The 15,680-nt window shown below is 35.7% G+C and overlaps 1 protein-coding gene across 12 annotated transcripts in view; it reads right to left on the bottom strand.

Moving 5' to 3' along the window:
* Rbcn-3A (rabconnectin-3 alpha) overlaps nt 1-15,680 on the bottom strand; it is a 140,739-nt gene that overhangs the window by 15,158 nt on the left and 109,901 nt on the right. For 6 of the 12 annotated variants that reach the window (XM_089641809.1, XM_089641834.1, XM_089641825.1 and 3 more), the window contains exons 47-52: nt 13,008-13,293; nt 7,671-7,833; nt 6,228-6,330; nt 5,006-5,224; nt 4,238-4,437; nt 4,032-4,134 (exon numbers count right to left, since the gene is read on the bottom strand). In XM_089641809.1, the coding sequence (XP_089497935.1) occupies nt 4,032-4,134; nt 4,238-4,437; nt 5,006-5,224; nt 6,228-6,330; nt 7,671-7,833; nt 13,008-13,293 (1,074 nt within the window). Of the gene's footprint in view, nt 1-949; nt 1,010-4,031; nt 4,135-4,237; nt 4,438-5,005; nt 5,225-6,227; nt 6,331-7,670; nt 7,834-13,007; nt 13,294-15,680 lie in introns of all 12 variants that reach the window. The other 6 variants (XM_089641798.1, XM_089641812.1, XM_089641814.1 and 3 more) reach the window with 2 other exon arrangements.

A 15,680-nucleotide genomic window follows, 5' to 3' on the forward strand; every position in this document is an offset into this window, starting at 1 on the left:
AGAAGAAAATATCATAGCTCAATATAACATAAGTAGCACCGTACCAATGTGCTACAAACAAATTAATGCAACAAACATAATACATACTGACATTGTAAAAGAAAACCCACATTCGGAAATATAAAGTGAGAGTTAACCTGACTTTTGTAGAGAGGAGAAAGGAAACACAGAGGCCGAGCTGTGGGACTCAAGAACGAGTCGTAGAAACCACCCGTTCTCATGTGACAAATGTCAAGGTGATGAAATTTTATGGTTACAAATAAACACATTCTTTTAATATTCAAATATTGAAAGCAAACGTAATTTTTTTTTAAAAATGGCTCACTTTAAGTTAGTACGCATTTCATTAGACAAATATATTACAAACGTTATTTTCACCTCACTCTTTGTCATTTCATATAAAAATAATTAATAAAAAATTCAAAAGGTTTCATTTTTTTTTTTTCAAATTGTGGTCGGAACTTTTGGTTTCATAAAAGTGCACATTTTAATTCTTCTATGGTTAACTTGTCGATTAATGTAAAGCATGGTGCTTTCTCTTTCTAACACCGTTTAGATCATATTTCTCACCATGACTGTAAGGGAGACAGCGATTTCTATGAGTCTTTCCCAAAAAACGATAAAATTAGCCTGAGGGGTTCAATTCGGTAAGTCCTTCAATAGATATTTCAAAAGCATTTTCCCAGCGTATAATGTAGATATGTTATATGTATACGTGGACCAACTTCATTAGGTAAATGGGTAAAAAGACTTCTGAACTTTTAATTTTACAAATAATTATGAAAATGACATCAGTCTGAATATTGGGTGTTCTTTTACAGCGGCCCTGTGTAATATTAATAATACAATATGTAATAAATAGGCTGCAAAACCATTAAATAATAAATTAGACATGTCACAATAATAGCTGCGTATATTCGTGTATGATGTAGGTACAATGTAAACGTACTATTCTGGGCGAGGGTATTTTTGCCTTTCGTTTCCTGTCATGGCCACCGTTATCTGTCCACTGTAAAAACATGCGAATGGTTTGGTTCAATAAGTGGTGTCTGGAGTCTGCTGATGTAGAAGGCTGTACCTACGTGGACACTCTAAAAGTATCTTACACAAATAGTAATACATACACTAGATATAATAAAATATGATATTATTATTCAACAACCATGAAGATGAAATGGAATAACTTACGTATTGGTGAAATGGAATATATTTGACAGTCGCAATCTCAGGGTTTCATGTTCGTGGGAACACGAGATGAACATCTTTTCCGGGTGTTTGTTGATTGACCTTTTCAAATTTGATACGCAACCATTGTACGAAGTTTTTAATGAGATGAGAAGTTATTCATTTGTCCCTTAACTCCTACTATTTTGACATTCTCCAAATACATAAACCATTTTTAGATGTAATAGAAAAAGGTCCGTATATGGAATATGTAAATTGCGGTTGGCTTTTCATTCCATTTGGCTAGATACATTATATAAACTAATTTATTTATGATTTACCCACCAGGGGATCCTAGGCCTCAATCTTTCAATGCACATTAAGGTAATCACTAAGCTAGTTTGACAGTTCTCTAATAATAATAGTGAGAACTGTGGCAATATGCGGTTAATAGTTACGGAAATGCTCATTTCAAGATAGATAAAGGTCACATTTTATGATATTTTAAGAATAATGCTGGAGTTTTACCAAAAATTCACATTATAATGACTATTACAAGTCCAATTCGGAGCGATGGTACCGCGCGCCACTCCAAGCCGCCGCACAGAAGAGTAAAGTCAAGTTTACAGCGCAGTCCATTGTGAGACTTTCCTGTACTGCGGCCTGGAGCTTCGCATGGCAAAGTGTACGTGTGGAAGGGCCTATTAAGTACAAAACCTATGTGTGTTGGAAATATAAAGTGTGTGGTTGATTATGTTGTGTTCTAGAAAGAAGTGACTATCTTACCATGAAACACAAAATCATATTTACAAAACAATACTCTTTCATAATCCACAAAGCATCACATCATATTTCATTTAATATTTATATGATTCCACTTTGAGTATTACATTTTAAATATATTAAAAAATAACATAATTATGCACACCAAAAAGAAAAAAAAATCAGAAAGATAATACATAGATATGTAGGTACAAATTACACCAAAATTCAAATCCATATAGAAAAACTTCCCATAATACATATAATTTATGTCTGTAGAAAAATCTGAAAATGTTTACATACTAAAACTAAAGCCCCATTCAAATAAGAAAGTTATTATTAAGGCCCTTCTTCCACAGGGACACGTAAGTATCGAATAATCCTGTGGTTATCTTGGTGTACTAATGAAAGTCTCAGTTTATTTTAATTAGATCATTTATTGAAGGAAACACAAAAGCGCGTTTATTCACAGAATAATACGAGAATGCACTAATAATATTTTGGCGCGGAATGCGAGTGACTAACTGGGTCAAGGGTACTAGTTTGACGTTTCTCCGTTGTCTGAATACTTGCTGCGTCGGGCCTATTTATATAGCCAAGCTGATGGCGGTAGTAACTTCGCGAGACAGCTGGTAAACTGGAGGTTACTAGTTCAATCTCGATCCTTCGATCGTGCTGGGAGTACGCCTAGGCAATAGGCTAGAACCTTCTAGGGAATGCCGAAATGTACATAGTCAAACTCGCAAAGTATTGTCGTAGGTAGCTCGCTTGGACGTCGCGAGTGGGTGGCTCGTAGACAGGTAGCTGGTACCTATTTACATTACGTGATGAATTTTGTTGCGTAAAATGTCTCGTACATTCTCGGCCCATGCGTTTTAAACCGGTCGGCTTTCTGGAACACTCTAGCAGTATCGATCGCTACACTCCTATTGTGTACTCACATCACAAACAAATTGTTGTGCACAGTCCGTAGACATCGTTACTGTGTTACTGGAATCATGAGTCACCATCACTCATTGTCGAAATTCTCAAAAAGTCAAAACTAGAATGCTTTTACAACCAAACTTTTATTTGCTGTAGCTGTCATGTAATTCTTTATTGACCGTTTTGTTCCTAGCATCAATCTAAAGCAATGTTACAAAATGTCTGACGCAAGTCTCAATGACGTGAATGGCAACAACCTCGCCTAGCTGGTCGCGGAAAACTAGAATGGCCGACGAGTTGACGAAATGTCGGCAACGTGTGCATGTGTACAAACCTCCACACAGATGTATTCCGGTAGTCGCCTTGATATTTGAATCATTGAGTATAGGATACTTGCGTATCCCTGTGGAAGAAGGCCTTATCACAAATGCCATTTTCATCATTCGGATTTTGTATTGAGTGTGTTTTTGCCGGAAGTATTCTCATAACAAAAAAGCTTGTGAACACAACCAAAGTGAAACCAGGCACGAAGACATGGAAATTGTCCTCTTCATTGTTTTTTAAAATTTAAGAGAAGAACCATCCAATAAAACCCAATATAATTTTAAATACAATATTCCATTGCGGTTCAAAGAACCCTTCACCAACCTCAAATTTCAATAATATTAAATGAACCTTTTTATATGAAATGGGACTGCAATACTAATGGCAAAAAGGACTTGGTACTTTCCACTCCACCGTGATTTTAATAACATATTGTGTGTTTAAATATAAAAGCATCTGACCCAAGCCGGTGGTAGAAAAAATAAGAGAAAGAAGAGCAGACGATGGATGGGATAGAAAGAGATAGTTCCACAATTGCCTCACTAAATGATGTGATCATATTCAAGTGTAGATGTACAATGTATTCTACCAAATTGCCTAAACACATCAATTTAATGGAAAAAATCATAAATAAAGGAGATGTGTTTTTCTATTGATCAGATCAGCCCGAACATCAGTAACATAAATATCTACGTAAATATTTCGAAACGCCATTAATAAAATTAGCTGAAAACTGAAGACCAGATTAAACACAATACATATTTCAAATATGGCTGAAAAATAATATTGACTTTTGCAGATACATAATAATTGTTTAAGGTAAACTTTGAAGAGTGGGAATAAAGTAAAGGACTGACCACACTAGCACCGCGCCCTGTCTGACCCGCTAGCCCTTGTTGTTGCGAAGGTGTGGATGGAACAGGAGGTGACAAGTTGCCCATATTTCCAGGGGAGGCAGATCTAGGAGAGAGAATGATTAATTATTTATTTGTATTATTTAGGAGTTATCTGCCCATTTGGGTATAGAGAAAACGGCCACTGGTTAAGGGTGAACTGTACTCACTTATCTCCCTGGTGCTGTATGAGTAGGAAGCCAGAGTCGGGAAGAGTGGCGGGATCCCTGTTGAGGGCCAGCAGGTCCACCTCGCACTCGTCCGAGGCCCAGACGGCCGCCCCTCGCAGGAGCAGGGTGATGTCCATCTCCTGGACTTCCCGGGGACTGGACACGGCCAAGTAGTTGGTGGTGGACTGCAGGTTTGTTCTCTGCAAAAGATGTCACAATTTATAAAACGCAGACAGTGGAAAAACTTGAGCCAATGACATTAAATTAAATAAGTAATTCTAGTAAATAAATAAGACTGAATGCTGTAGAAATCAGATCCCTGAGGCATATGTGTGGTAAAACCATGTATGATCGTGTGAGAAATGTGGAGGTGGAGATTTGCAAAGAATGCTAGGCTGATGTAAGCGTGATGAGTATGATTAAGAAAGGGGCGCTTGGGATGTATGGGCATGTACAGCAAATGAATGAAGAAAGGTGTTTGACGAGAACATATAACGCGATGATAGATGAAGTCAGGGATGTCCGAGGAAGACATGGCACGATGAAGTGAACCAGATACTTGAGTCGGGCCATGTCAAGATTCAGAATAACAGACAGGTATGTATGAATATGAATGAGGCAAGGAGTGTGTGCCAAGACGTGTGTTTGGCGTCCTCTCTGCCTACACCTACGGGGAAACGGCGTGATGGTCAGTTAGTCAGTCAATAAATAGAAATAAACAACAGAAGTGAATCAAATACTAAATTAAAAAAAAAAAAATGACAGAACTTTTACCCTATTCAAGCAAAAAGCCAGAATGGAATCTTGCTCCTTGTGAATGATCCGGACGGGCTGCATGAGATCTCCGTCAACCGATTCCGTGTGATGGTGTGCGTGGTGCAAGGAGGCCAGTGTGACTTCTGATGGGGTGCCGTCATAGTCCTCCCGACCCTCGGATGTGAGACCAGACGGGCGGGGCTTGGCGAATATGGCGCGGATGAATATATCCTGGAAAAACAGAGGATTATCAGGTAGTTTAGACCTTTTCACCAAACATAAAATGTTCTGAAAGGTGAGTAATTCGGTAGAAGTGAGTAACAAACTCGGTATGTCAATGTTTTTTATTGCTGTTATTGATTGATTAACAATATATTTTTTAAACATTATTCGGTAATGTGGGTCTCACTGGATGCTTACCCTTGCTGTTTAACCCTTAGAAGATGGCTAATATTTGGTAATGTGGGTTTCACTGGATGCTTACCCATGCTGTTTAACCCTTAGAAGACGGCTAATATTTGGTAATGTGGGTCTCACTGGATGCTTACCCTCGCTGTTTAACCCTTAGAAGACGGCTAATATTTGGTAATGTGGGTCTCACTGGATGCTTACCCTCGCTGTTTAACCCTTAGAAGACGGCTAATATTTGGTAATGTGGGTCTCACTGGATGCTTACCCATGTTGCTTAACGAAAATTATATTTAATGAAAATTACATTTAACATAACTGACAGTAATGTCAACGTTTTACTTAGGAATTTTTAGGGACAATATTGAATTGCGTTCAAAACTTCTAAAACCTAGCTCTATACACTGCACATTGCAGTGCACCTGAAGGTAGTTATGATTTCACTGAACTGCTATTGTAGTTGGTCGTATCCTAAGGGTTAATAGGTATCGCAGCCACAGTTGACACAAATACAATACCCACACAGATGCATTGCTTGCGTACAGCATGTTTCTCCTTATTCAACTTCAGAAGAAAAAAGTGCCAGTGAAATTTAAAAAAAAACTCATTTTAAATATTAATAATAATAACACACTGTTAAACTTTTCCAATAACAGTTCAGGAGTGTTTAAAAAAATGTTCCAGTGTTGGATTTCTAAAACCGAATGAAAAGGAACCTCACAACCTCTTCTGGAAGGACATGGATACAGAAATAAGAAGGTACTAAAAATATTGCTAGAAATTTCATTGTTGTGTTAATTCACTTTTTCAAATGTGCAATATTTACTTGGACTGATTCTTGATGCACTAAGTAATTCCATAGTCTTCTAGCAGGAGCCGAACTGGTCAAATTTTGATTGAATGGTGTGTGGTGTTTTTCCAAGATACATCTGAAACAAATAGTAGAATCATAGTGGTTTATTTTTTGGCTATTATGCTGTGTTGAGCTACCTCCTTCTTTAGCCAACGTCTCGGACAGCATTACAGTGTCCATCATGGAACAGAGAAACTAAACGGATTACTGGACCAACTTAATTCACTCCACAGCAAAATTAAGTTTACAATGGAGCTGGAAACCCAAAATAAAATCCTTCCTCTTCTAGACGTGGAGGTGGGGCACATCGTGTATAGAAAACCAACTCATACAAATCGGTATCTATGGCGCAGAAAAGATGACTTAATTTCAATGTAAAATTTAGAGTATTTGAAGTGGCAGCGTAGTCCGAAATGGAAGAGTTTAAAAGCTCTTTGACTATTTTCTTATCACCAATTTTAGGGCTTTTAGTAACATAATACTGAATAACAAAAAAATTCTCTTAGTATCGCCCTCACGAAAGACCACCATTCAGAATTTATTTATTTATTTATTTATTATTATTACATTTATTACATACAAGATATACAAATATAAAAGGAAGCTTTGACTGTCCAACTAGGAAGTTTCCCGTTTTAGGACAGTCAAATTGGCAGGTTGCGTGTACATAATTCCAGGTAGGTACATGTAAAATATAAAATAAAATTAAAATATAACATATAAATGTAAGAAAGAAAAATAGAAAGAAAATATTTTTTTAGGAAAATACAATTTAGCAGTAAGAAACAATAAAATCCAGATAGGTACATGTAAAATATAAAATAAAAATATAATATATCAATGTAAGAAAGAAAAATAAAAAATATTTTTTAGGTAAATATAAAATACAAAATCGAAGAAATCAACTCAGACTACGTTTTTTAATAATTTTTCGGAATCTGTCCTACCTAAGTCTAATAACCATTTAGTAATTTTAGTACCGAAGGCTGATAATTCACATAGTTTAAATTGATAGGGGATTTTGTTGTATATTTTTGGTCCCAGGTATGAGAAAACTTTTTGATAAACCGCAGTATTGCTAGTTGGAATAGAAAGGTCGTTTCTGCTCTTACTTCTGGTTTGATGATTATGATCGACTGTTATCGTTTTGTTTTTATTTTTGTGGACGCAGATTGTTATTGAAAAAATTGAAACGTTGATTGAAATGTCTTTAGCCGGGTTTGGTGACCAGATCAGAATGGACAGGTAATCCCTCACCTAATGCTTCTCCATCTCCTTCCCTCCCCACTACCCTCAGCCTCACAATATACCCCAATTGGGAATGTCATAGTCCAACTGGCTCCACACTGTTGGGAGTAGTTGGGACTCTTTTGCGGAATACACATAATTTTTTTGGTAATGATGACAATCACTGACCTGTATTTGTTGATAGGAGGGCCAGAGGTCTGCTCCTCCGGATAGCAAGAGGGGATGTACCGGATAGGGGCCGCGCGGGTACTGAGCTGCTCCATCATGTAGGCCGACCACTGGGACATGCAGCGCAGGGCCCCGTGCACCAGGGGGCTACTGACAGCCATATCTAAAACACAACATTTGAAGATATTGTAGCCATTGCTTGCCAAAGACAAAACACCTAATACACTAATCACAATGCACTACAGTGCCTTTAGCAGAAAACGTCCCAGAATTATTTATTTTATTTTAAATGCACATTTACTGTTATATACATTTTATTTTATTTTATTAAGTAATAATCGCGGTTTTGAACTTAAATCATTTTTCCGAGCGGCATTACTAATGGTAAGTTAGTTCTGCATTTTGGAACGACAAAGGTTCTGTGTCTGCGCGCTCTTGTGTAATTATCGGGGACATAAAAGTCAAATTTTTCTATTACATCGGGAATACAGATGTTACCGTTTAGAAGTTTATATGCTGTTGTCAGCAAAGCAGTTTTCCTTCTATCGGTGAGGTTATTAATACCCACCATGCCGGACAAAAAGGCTGATGGATATAACCAGGGATAATATCCGAAGTATCTTGGATATAAATATCTCAGAAATTTCTTTTGTACTTTCTCTATCATTTGAGAGTAAGTTAAATCCATTGGTCCCCATATTACAGAACCACTTTCCAAAATGCTACGTACTAAACTATAATATAGCACACGAATCGCGGCCGATCTACAAAAATGTCTGGAGTTGCTTAGCACAAATCCTAGCATTCTTAAAGCTTTGTTGCATATCGTTTCTATGTGGACGTGAAATGTTAGGTGCGTATCAAATGCGATTCCCAAATCTCTGTGCAAACAAAAACAATGTGCTGAAGAGATGAATAACACATTTTGTAGTTGTAGTAAATCGTTTTGTTTGCCTTGGTGTAGCACATAATGGAGCATTTCTTAATATTAAATCCTAATTTATTGGTATGACTCCATTGGACGATAGAATTTATATCACTTTGTAGCTGCAAGCAATTTTATTAAAAGGAATAGCTTCATGTCATCCGCGAATAAGAGAAACTTAGAGAATTTTATGCAATGGTAAATGTCGTTGATAAATAGCGAGAAAAGTAAGGGTACAAGATTCGACCCCTGTGGAACTCCAGAATTTGTGATGAAGTTGGAAGAGTGGAAAATACCATAAGTTACGTATTGTTGTCTATTTTGGAAATAACTTACAAATAGACATAAAAGTTTCGCCGAAAATCCAAATTGGTCGAGTTTATTTAGGAGAATAAGCGGATCTGCTGAATCAAAGGCTTTTGCGAAGTCGTTGTATGATACATCTACTTGATTGTTACTATCAAGAGCTCCGTAAAAACTATTAGATTAGACACAGTAGATCTGCCAGACCTAAAACCGTGTTGCTGGTCAATTATAAAGGGTTCAACTTGGGTATAAATGCATTTGTGAATTATTAGTTCAAACAACTTGGCTGGAGAGGATAGGATCGCCACTGGTCTGTAATTAGAGACTGAAGCCTTATCACCAGTATTATGTAACGGTGTAACTTTAGAGATTTTCCACAGGTCTGGGAATATTCTGGAGTTAAGTGAGAGATTATAAATATACGCGAGAGGTGTTAATGAGGGCTCAAAGCATCCCTTTAACACGAATGACGAAATAAGATCCGGTCCAAAAGAAGTTTTAGATTTTAATTTTTTAACAGCAGCGGTGATGTCAGTGTTTGTGATATTTTGAATATCAACATTCTGTGCTATTATTGGCGTATTTTTTCCAGGTATAAAAGATTTCAAGTCCGCAGTTTCCTTACTATAAGTTGATTTAAAATAGTCTGCAAATGCTTCTGGAATATCTGCTCCTGAGAAAGACTGATTATTCCAAGTAACATGGTCAACAAACCCGCCATCACTTCTTCTGGACGAGATATACTTCCAGAAAGATTTGGGATTGTAATTGATATTTTTTTCAATAGAATTAATATATTGCACATGTGCTAATTGGATACTGCGTTTTATTTTTGTTTTAAGTAGACAAAACATTTCCCGTTCACTTACCATTCCAGTTTTCTTCCATTTTTTGTAATGTTTGAATTTGAGTTTTATGTCGCTAACAACCTCACCAGAAAACCATTTAGGATATTTGCTACCATTCCTCAGAGTGTGCTTAATTTTGAAGCACATATCAAAATATTTATAAATTATGGAATAGAAAAAGTTTGTCGCTAAATTAACATCATTTATGTCCTTCAAAGGTTGCCAGTCATGAGATTGTAAATGGCAATAAAGTGCTTTAAAATCGCCATGTTCAAAGTTCCATCCTCGCCTGAGACTATTATTAATATTATTCCAGAAGTTTCGTGTTTGACAATTGGTTGTGTTTTTGTTCGGCGAAATCACTATACATAACGAAGGATGATAAGCGTCTTCTTTAACTAGTGACTTTAAGGATTTGTATACTTTTAAATTAAAATTGCTGATAACAATTTCCAGCGTGCTTCCCTTCACATTTGTAATAGAGTTGCTTTGTAAGATTCATAAAATATATGAGATCCATTTCGGTGCCTTTCTTACTTGATTTTAGATTGAAGTCGTCTATTATAACAATCTCTTTATTGATTAAAAAATTGAAATTCTCAGTAACCTTATCAAAAAAATCGGTATATGTTTTATTTTGCGATGCCGGTGGAATGTACACAACATTTGTAGCAGTCTCGCCCGTTAAGTACCTACCGCACCGACAGTCAGCATTCTCAAGTTGCCGTCTTGTTTGGCGATCGAGTCTGAAGTGCGCTGCGCAGCATTTGGATTTGGTTCTGTCAGTTGTGGCTAGAGTCTCGGTGGCACGGAACGTTCTGAAAGACTTGCCGACTTTGGCGGACCCTGATTTTATACGTAAGAGGCCCTTTAAATTGAGATTGATATACTTTAGTTTCTTAGGGATTACACTGATAATATATAAATTTGTTCAGTATTATCTAATTCTGAGCTGGCGCCCATTTAATTCTTATAGCATCATTTATTCTTTCGTAAATTTTCAACTGACATGACTTGCATTTTTAACTATCGAGATTTCTATCTCGACACGCCTTGAGATATAACCTTTTATATTGAGTCTCTTGCTTCATTTATTAACTTCCTAGAGCTATGTGTTTTGTAACCGCATTTTTATATAATAAATAATATATTTGTTATAAGAATTTTTATTAATTGGGTGCAAGCATTTAATCTACCCACATGTATCCTCGAGTTCCTTTTTGGAAGTATTTAATACTGGTAAGATTATTTGTTACACATTGTGATCCAAAAAACAAAGGCATTCACGACTCTCCACTTGGACGGGCCATATCCTTTTTAAATTTTTTTTATTAATAAGTATTTAAAAAAAAATACAAATAGTTTATTCGAGGCGGACTGTGGGTAGTGGTGTTGGCGTTACATTGTGATTTTCTTCATTTTTGTTGATTCCCTTATCTCAATACGGGAGTTTAGGATCACAGGGGCCTGTCTACCAAAATATAATTTTTAGATAAACGCAAATAAAGATTGGAATTACCAAAACCAAGCTTAACTCAAAATACCAGTTTTGTAGTTCTCCTGTGATCTTTAGGCTCCTGTGATCTTAAGCCACCGAATGTTTGTTGACTACGTTTATCGATTTCCACATCTTCATGTTTGTTAACTATACAGGGTGTATCGGCACTAACCCGACAAACTTTAACCAGCTATTCCTTAGCACATTTAGAGTAAAAAATGTTATGGGCACTTTGCTGTCCGGTAGCATTTTTTTTCAATTAAAAACAAAAAAAATTAAAATTTCCACACTACATCACTGTCATTGGCATTGCGTTTCGTGTTCAACAGCTGTTATAAGCAAGTATGTCAAAAAGCGTCTTCGCTCTTTCGCACACACTAAATAATAATAGTTAAAAATGAGACGAATGGTGCCGTGCCATTTCGTTGTGATTGTAAAAGAGCGCCAATATAGGTACACACGTGCATTATTCAACGGAATTCGAATAAAATATTTGCCAGATGGGTTTTCAAACTTTGACAAAGGATAAAACAGTGGTGACATGTGGTGAAAATATGAATAGTAAATTTTTTGTTAAAAAAAAACGTTACCGGACAGCAAAGTGCACATAAGATTTTTTACTCCAAATATGCTAAGGAATAGCTGGTTAAAGTTTGTCGGGTACGTGCCGATACACCCTGTATGTTGTGTTGGTGTTACGTCATAATTTTTATGATTTCCCCATCTTCATGTTTACTTGGCCATATTTTGATGTTGTTTTTAAACTTGTTCATCTTCATGGTGTTTTTAATTTAATTTGGAAGCGCATCATATTTTTGTAACAAGGAATTTAGGGTTTTTCTGGCAAAAAGATCTATTTAATTTTCGGATGTCAGGTGGATTTGAGGTTTTCGTCCTTGAAGTGTAGGTAATTAAGGTACTAATTTTTTCTTTAAATTGAGTAGAGTTTTATAATACTGAAAAAAATTAAATTTAAAAAAATATATATTTTGATGCAATGGGTACTTTCAGGATTATTTATTATTAATTTTGTGTTTTAAAGAGCTGCTTCATGTGGGTGTTTGAGGCAGATCCCATTCAATAATCACATATTCTATATGTGATTTTTCAAAGACCATAGTAGACTTTATACAGATCATTTTGATACAATCGGTACTTTCAGGATTATTTATTATTATTTTCGTGTTTTAAAGAACTGCTTCATGTGGGTGTTTGAGGCAGATCCCCATTCAATAATCCCGTATTCTATATTTGATTGGCAAATACCATAGTAGACTTCATACAGATCATTTTGATTTAGTATATAATGTTTGCGCCGATGATGGCGAATTTATTGTTAAATAAGGAATCGGTTTATTAATTGGCAATGAATTTTGTTCCTGACCCCCTTCCTCTTCCATTCCCCATTTCTGGACGTACAGTCGAAAATTACAGCCCGCGCCGCGACGATCAAAATGTATAATTGTACATCGTAACTAATTGCATCACATGTTAATACGAACGCAAGTTAAACCTGCATCACATATTATAATAATAAATAAATTTATGCAGTGCATACAAAACCAAAGTGAATATCCATACGGACCAGGATTCCAATTTCACCTACTGTAAGTGCATTTCCCTTATAAAATTCTTTGCCAGTACAACAAATAAAATTATTTTTATCGTTAATTGAGCCTAAACATATAATTTTGTGAGTTGCTTTGTAATTTTATCTCTTGTTTGCTTATTCGTCTTCCCCTAAAGTAAAGTAAACCTACCTTGCATTTCAATCCCGGCAATGTTGAGGAACTCCTGCAGCTGCCCCTGGGCTATCTTCAGCACGGCCAGCTTCATGATGCACCAGGAGTAGGAGTTGAGGTCGCAGTGCTCCGTGTTGTCCTGGCGCCGGAGAGGCTCCGGGGGGTAGGGCTGCGTGGGGGCTGCTAGCGGATCCCCAAACACGTCCTCCTCGTCTTCCTCCTCGATGTTGTTTTCATCGGCATCAGACGCCACCGAATCGGCTGAGTCATAGTCTAGCACGTCCGGATCGATGTCTAGTGTTGGCTGGAAGGAAAAATTAATCATCAGATTAGGTGAGAAAACACTTACATATATATTACTTACAGGAAGGTATTCAAGTATCATTATACACCGCATTCCCTGCTCATAATGCAAAACTTTGGGGGGTGGTTGGTTATTCATGATAATCTAAGAAAAAAATCCTAATAAACTCTTATAATATGCTGTCCGAACAAATTCACTCTGTCAACTAGAACACGCCTTAGCTATGTTAATGTTTTTTAACATAACAATTGAAATCATCTTTATAGCTTTGTCTAAATAATGTCTATTTAACATCTACACAAATAAAAATGCAAATGTTCGTTTGTTCAAAATCTTAAATCTCCAAAAGTTCTTCACCGATTGCTTTCAAATTTTGACACAACTTTGCATTCGAATAATAACAATAACCTATATTATATAGATGTCACCTGTGTCAGGTAAAATTGTACACGACAGACTGAGCCACAGCAAGGCGGGGCAAGGTACAGCTAATAAATAATAAACACCTACAGAATACCAGAAAGCGTCCCCAAAGATGACATAGTCTGGGTGGAGTGAATGTATAAAAAACAAGCAAAAGTGAAAATGAATTAGATACAGATTAATTAAATGTGAAATAACACCACAAAACAATATGTAAATTGGGAATTTGCGAATAAAAAACACTAATTCATAAATTCGTTTAACCAAAAAAACACTTTAAATAACATGTACAAGAAGACACCATGTGACACACTAACACAACTGAACATGCGTAGAAATTTTGAACTACTTTTTTATTTTTTTTTTATTCACATTTAAACCCGCTAAACTACTTATGTAATTTGCCAGCAGGGACATAGAGACAACATTTATACACTCATAAGATACAATTTGAACGGTACATAATTACATAAATTGGTTACATTGCAGAAAAGTTTAAAAAGCAGCATAAAAGCCTTATATAACAAGCAAGTAAAAATAAATGTATGAACAAATTAGTATTATCAACAAGTACATCAATAGTTTCATAAATAGAGGTAGGTAGTCAGGTATTACAAAATAATTGTTTTTCCATTTTCTAAGAATATGAATTCCATTTCAGGGGCATCAGTTTAGATCATTATTATCCAATAACCATTTCCTTAGATTATATTTAACATTAGCAGTATACATGTTATTATTTTTAATTGTCATTGGTAATAGGTTAAAAATTTTGGGTACTATATAGTTTAAAGTTCTTTCACCATATTTATTAGTACATTTCGGAACTACCAGTCCTTCATTTTGAGTGAATCTTGTGTTATGTTTATGGCAAACTCTTTCCCTATACAATGAATCAGACAATATAACATGTTGACTTACAATATTATAAAATAATAATCCTCTGACGGGTAAAATATTCAGAGACTTGTATATTAATTTAATGTTACTTCTGTGTTGATTGTCATATTTATGGATTAACAATTTTATAATGGAGTTTTGTAATGTTTGTATATAGCTTATATTAGTTTTACAAGAATGTCCCCAAGAAGTAATTCCATAACGTATAGTGGATTCAGCCAGAGATAAGTAGATTAACTTTAAAGTACTTATAGGCACGAAATATTTTATTTTATAAATCCTACCCACAATAGCTCGTAGACATTTACAAACATTAGCAATGTGTACATCCCATTTCATGTAGCAGTCAATAGTAACACCCAAATATACATAACTTTTGACAAAATCAATGGTTTCACATGAACAGGGCTGTGCAACATTTTTATGTATGCAGTCAAATGTGTGTGTATATAATGAAGGCATTACATTACATCTGGCGTGTGGAGATCTGATGTGCATAATTTTAGTTTTTTTGGCGTTTATAAAGAGGCCTGCATCATGCGACCATTTCAGTAGGGCAATAAGATCATGTTGCATAAGGTTCATTGCAGTAACCAGATCTTCGTGCGATATTACGAGCGCCGTATCGTCTGCATATACAAAATGTTTAACGAATGAAAACAATTTTCTCATAATTGAGACATAAATAATATAAAGGGTTGGCCCTAGAATTGACCCCTGTGCAACACCTGTTGAGATATATTTTCTTTTGCAAAATTTTTTAAGAATTTTTTCTCTTATTTGTCGATCAGTTAGTAAATTTTTTAATAAAACTAGCAGCTTTCCTCTAATTCCTATTGTCTCCAGTGTTTCTAATAGTTTATTTGTATCAATGGTATCAAATGCCTTAGAGTTATCTATGAATAAAACCAACACTTGTTTTTTTAGATTTAATTCATAATTTATGTGATTTGAAAATTCCTGAAGCAGCATTTCCGTACTTTTTTTCTTTTGAAATCCATATTGGTTGGGATCCAACAAAGAGAAAGATTCTAGATATTTATTAAGTTTTATGGAAATGTATT

This window comes from Hesperophylax consimilis, chromosome 2, assembly GCF_061612785.1.
Source record: "Hesperophylax consimilis isolate HC1 chromosome 2, BYU_Hcon_1.0, whole genome shotgun sequence".
Taxonomy (NCBI): Eukaryota; Metazoa; Arthropoda; class Insecta; order Trichoptera; family Limnephilidae; genus Hesperophylax; species Hesperophylax consimilis.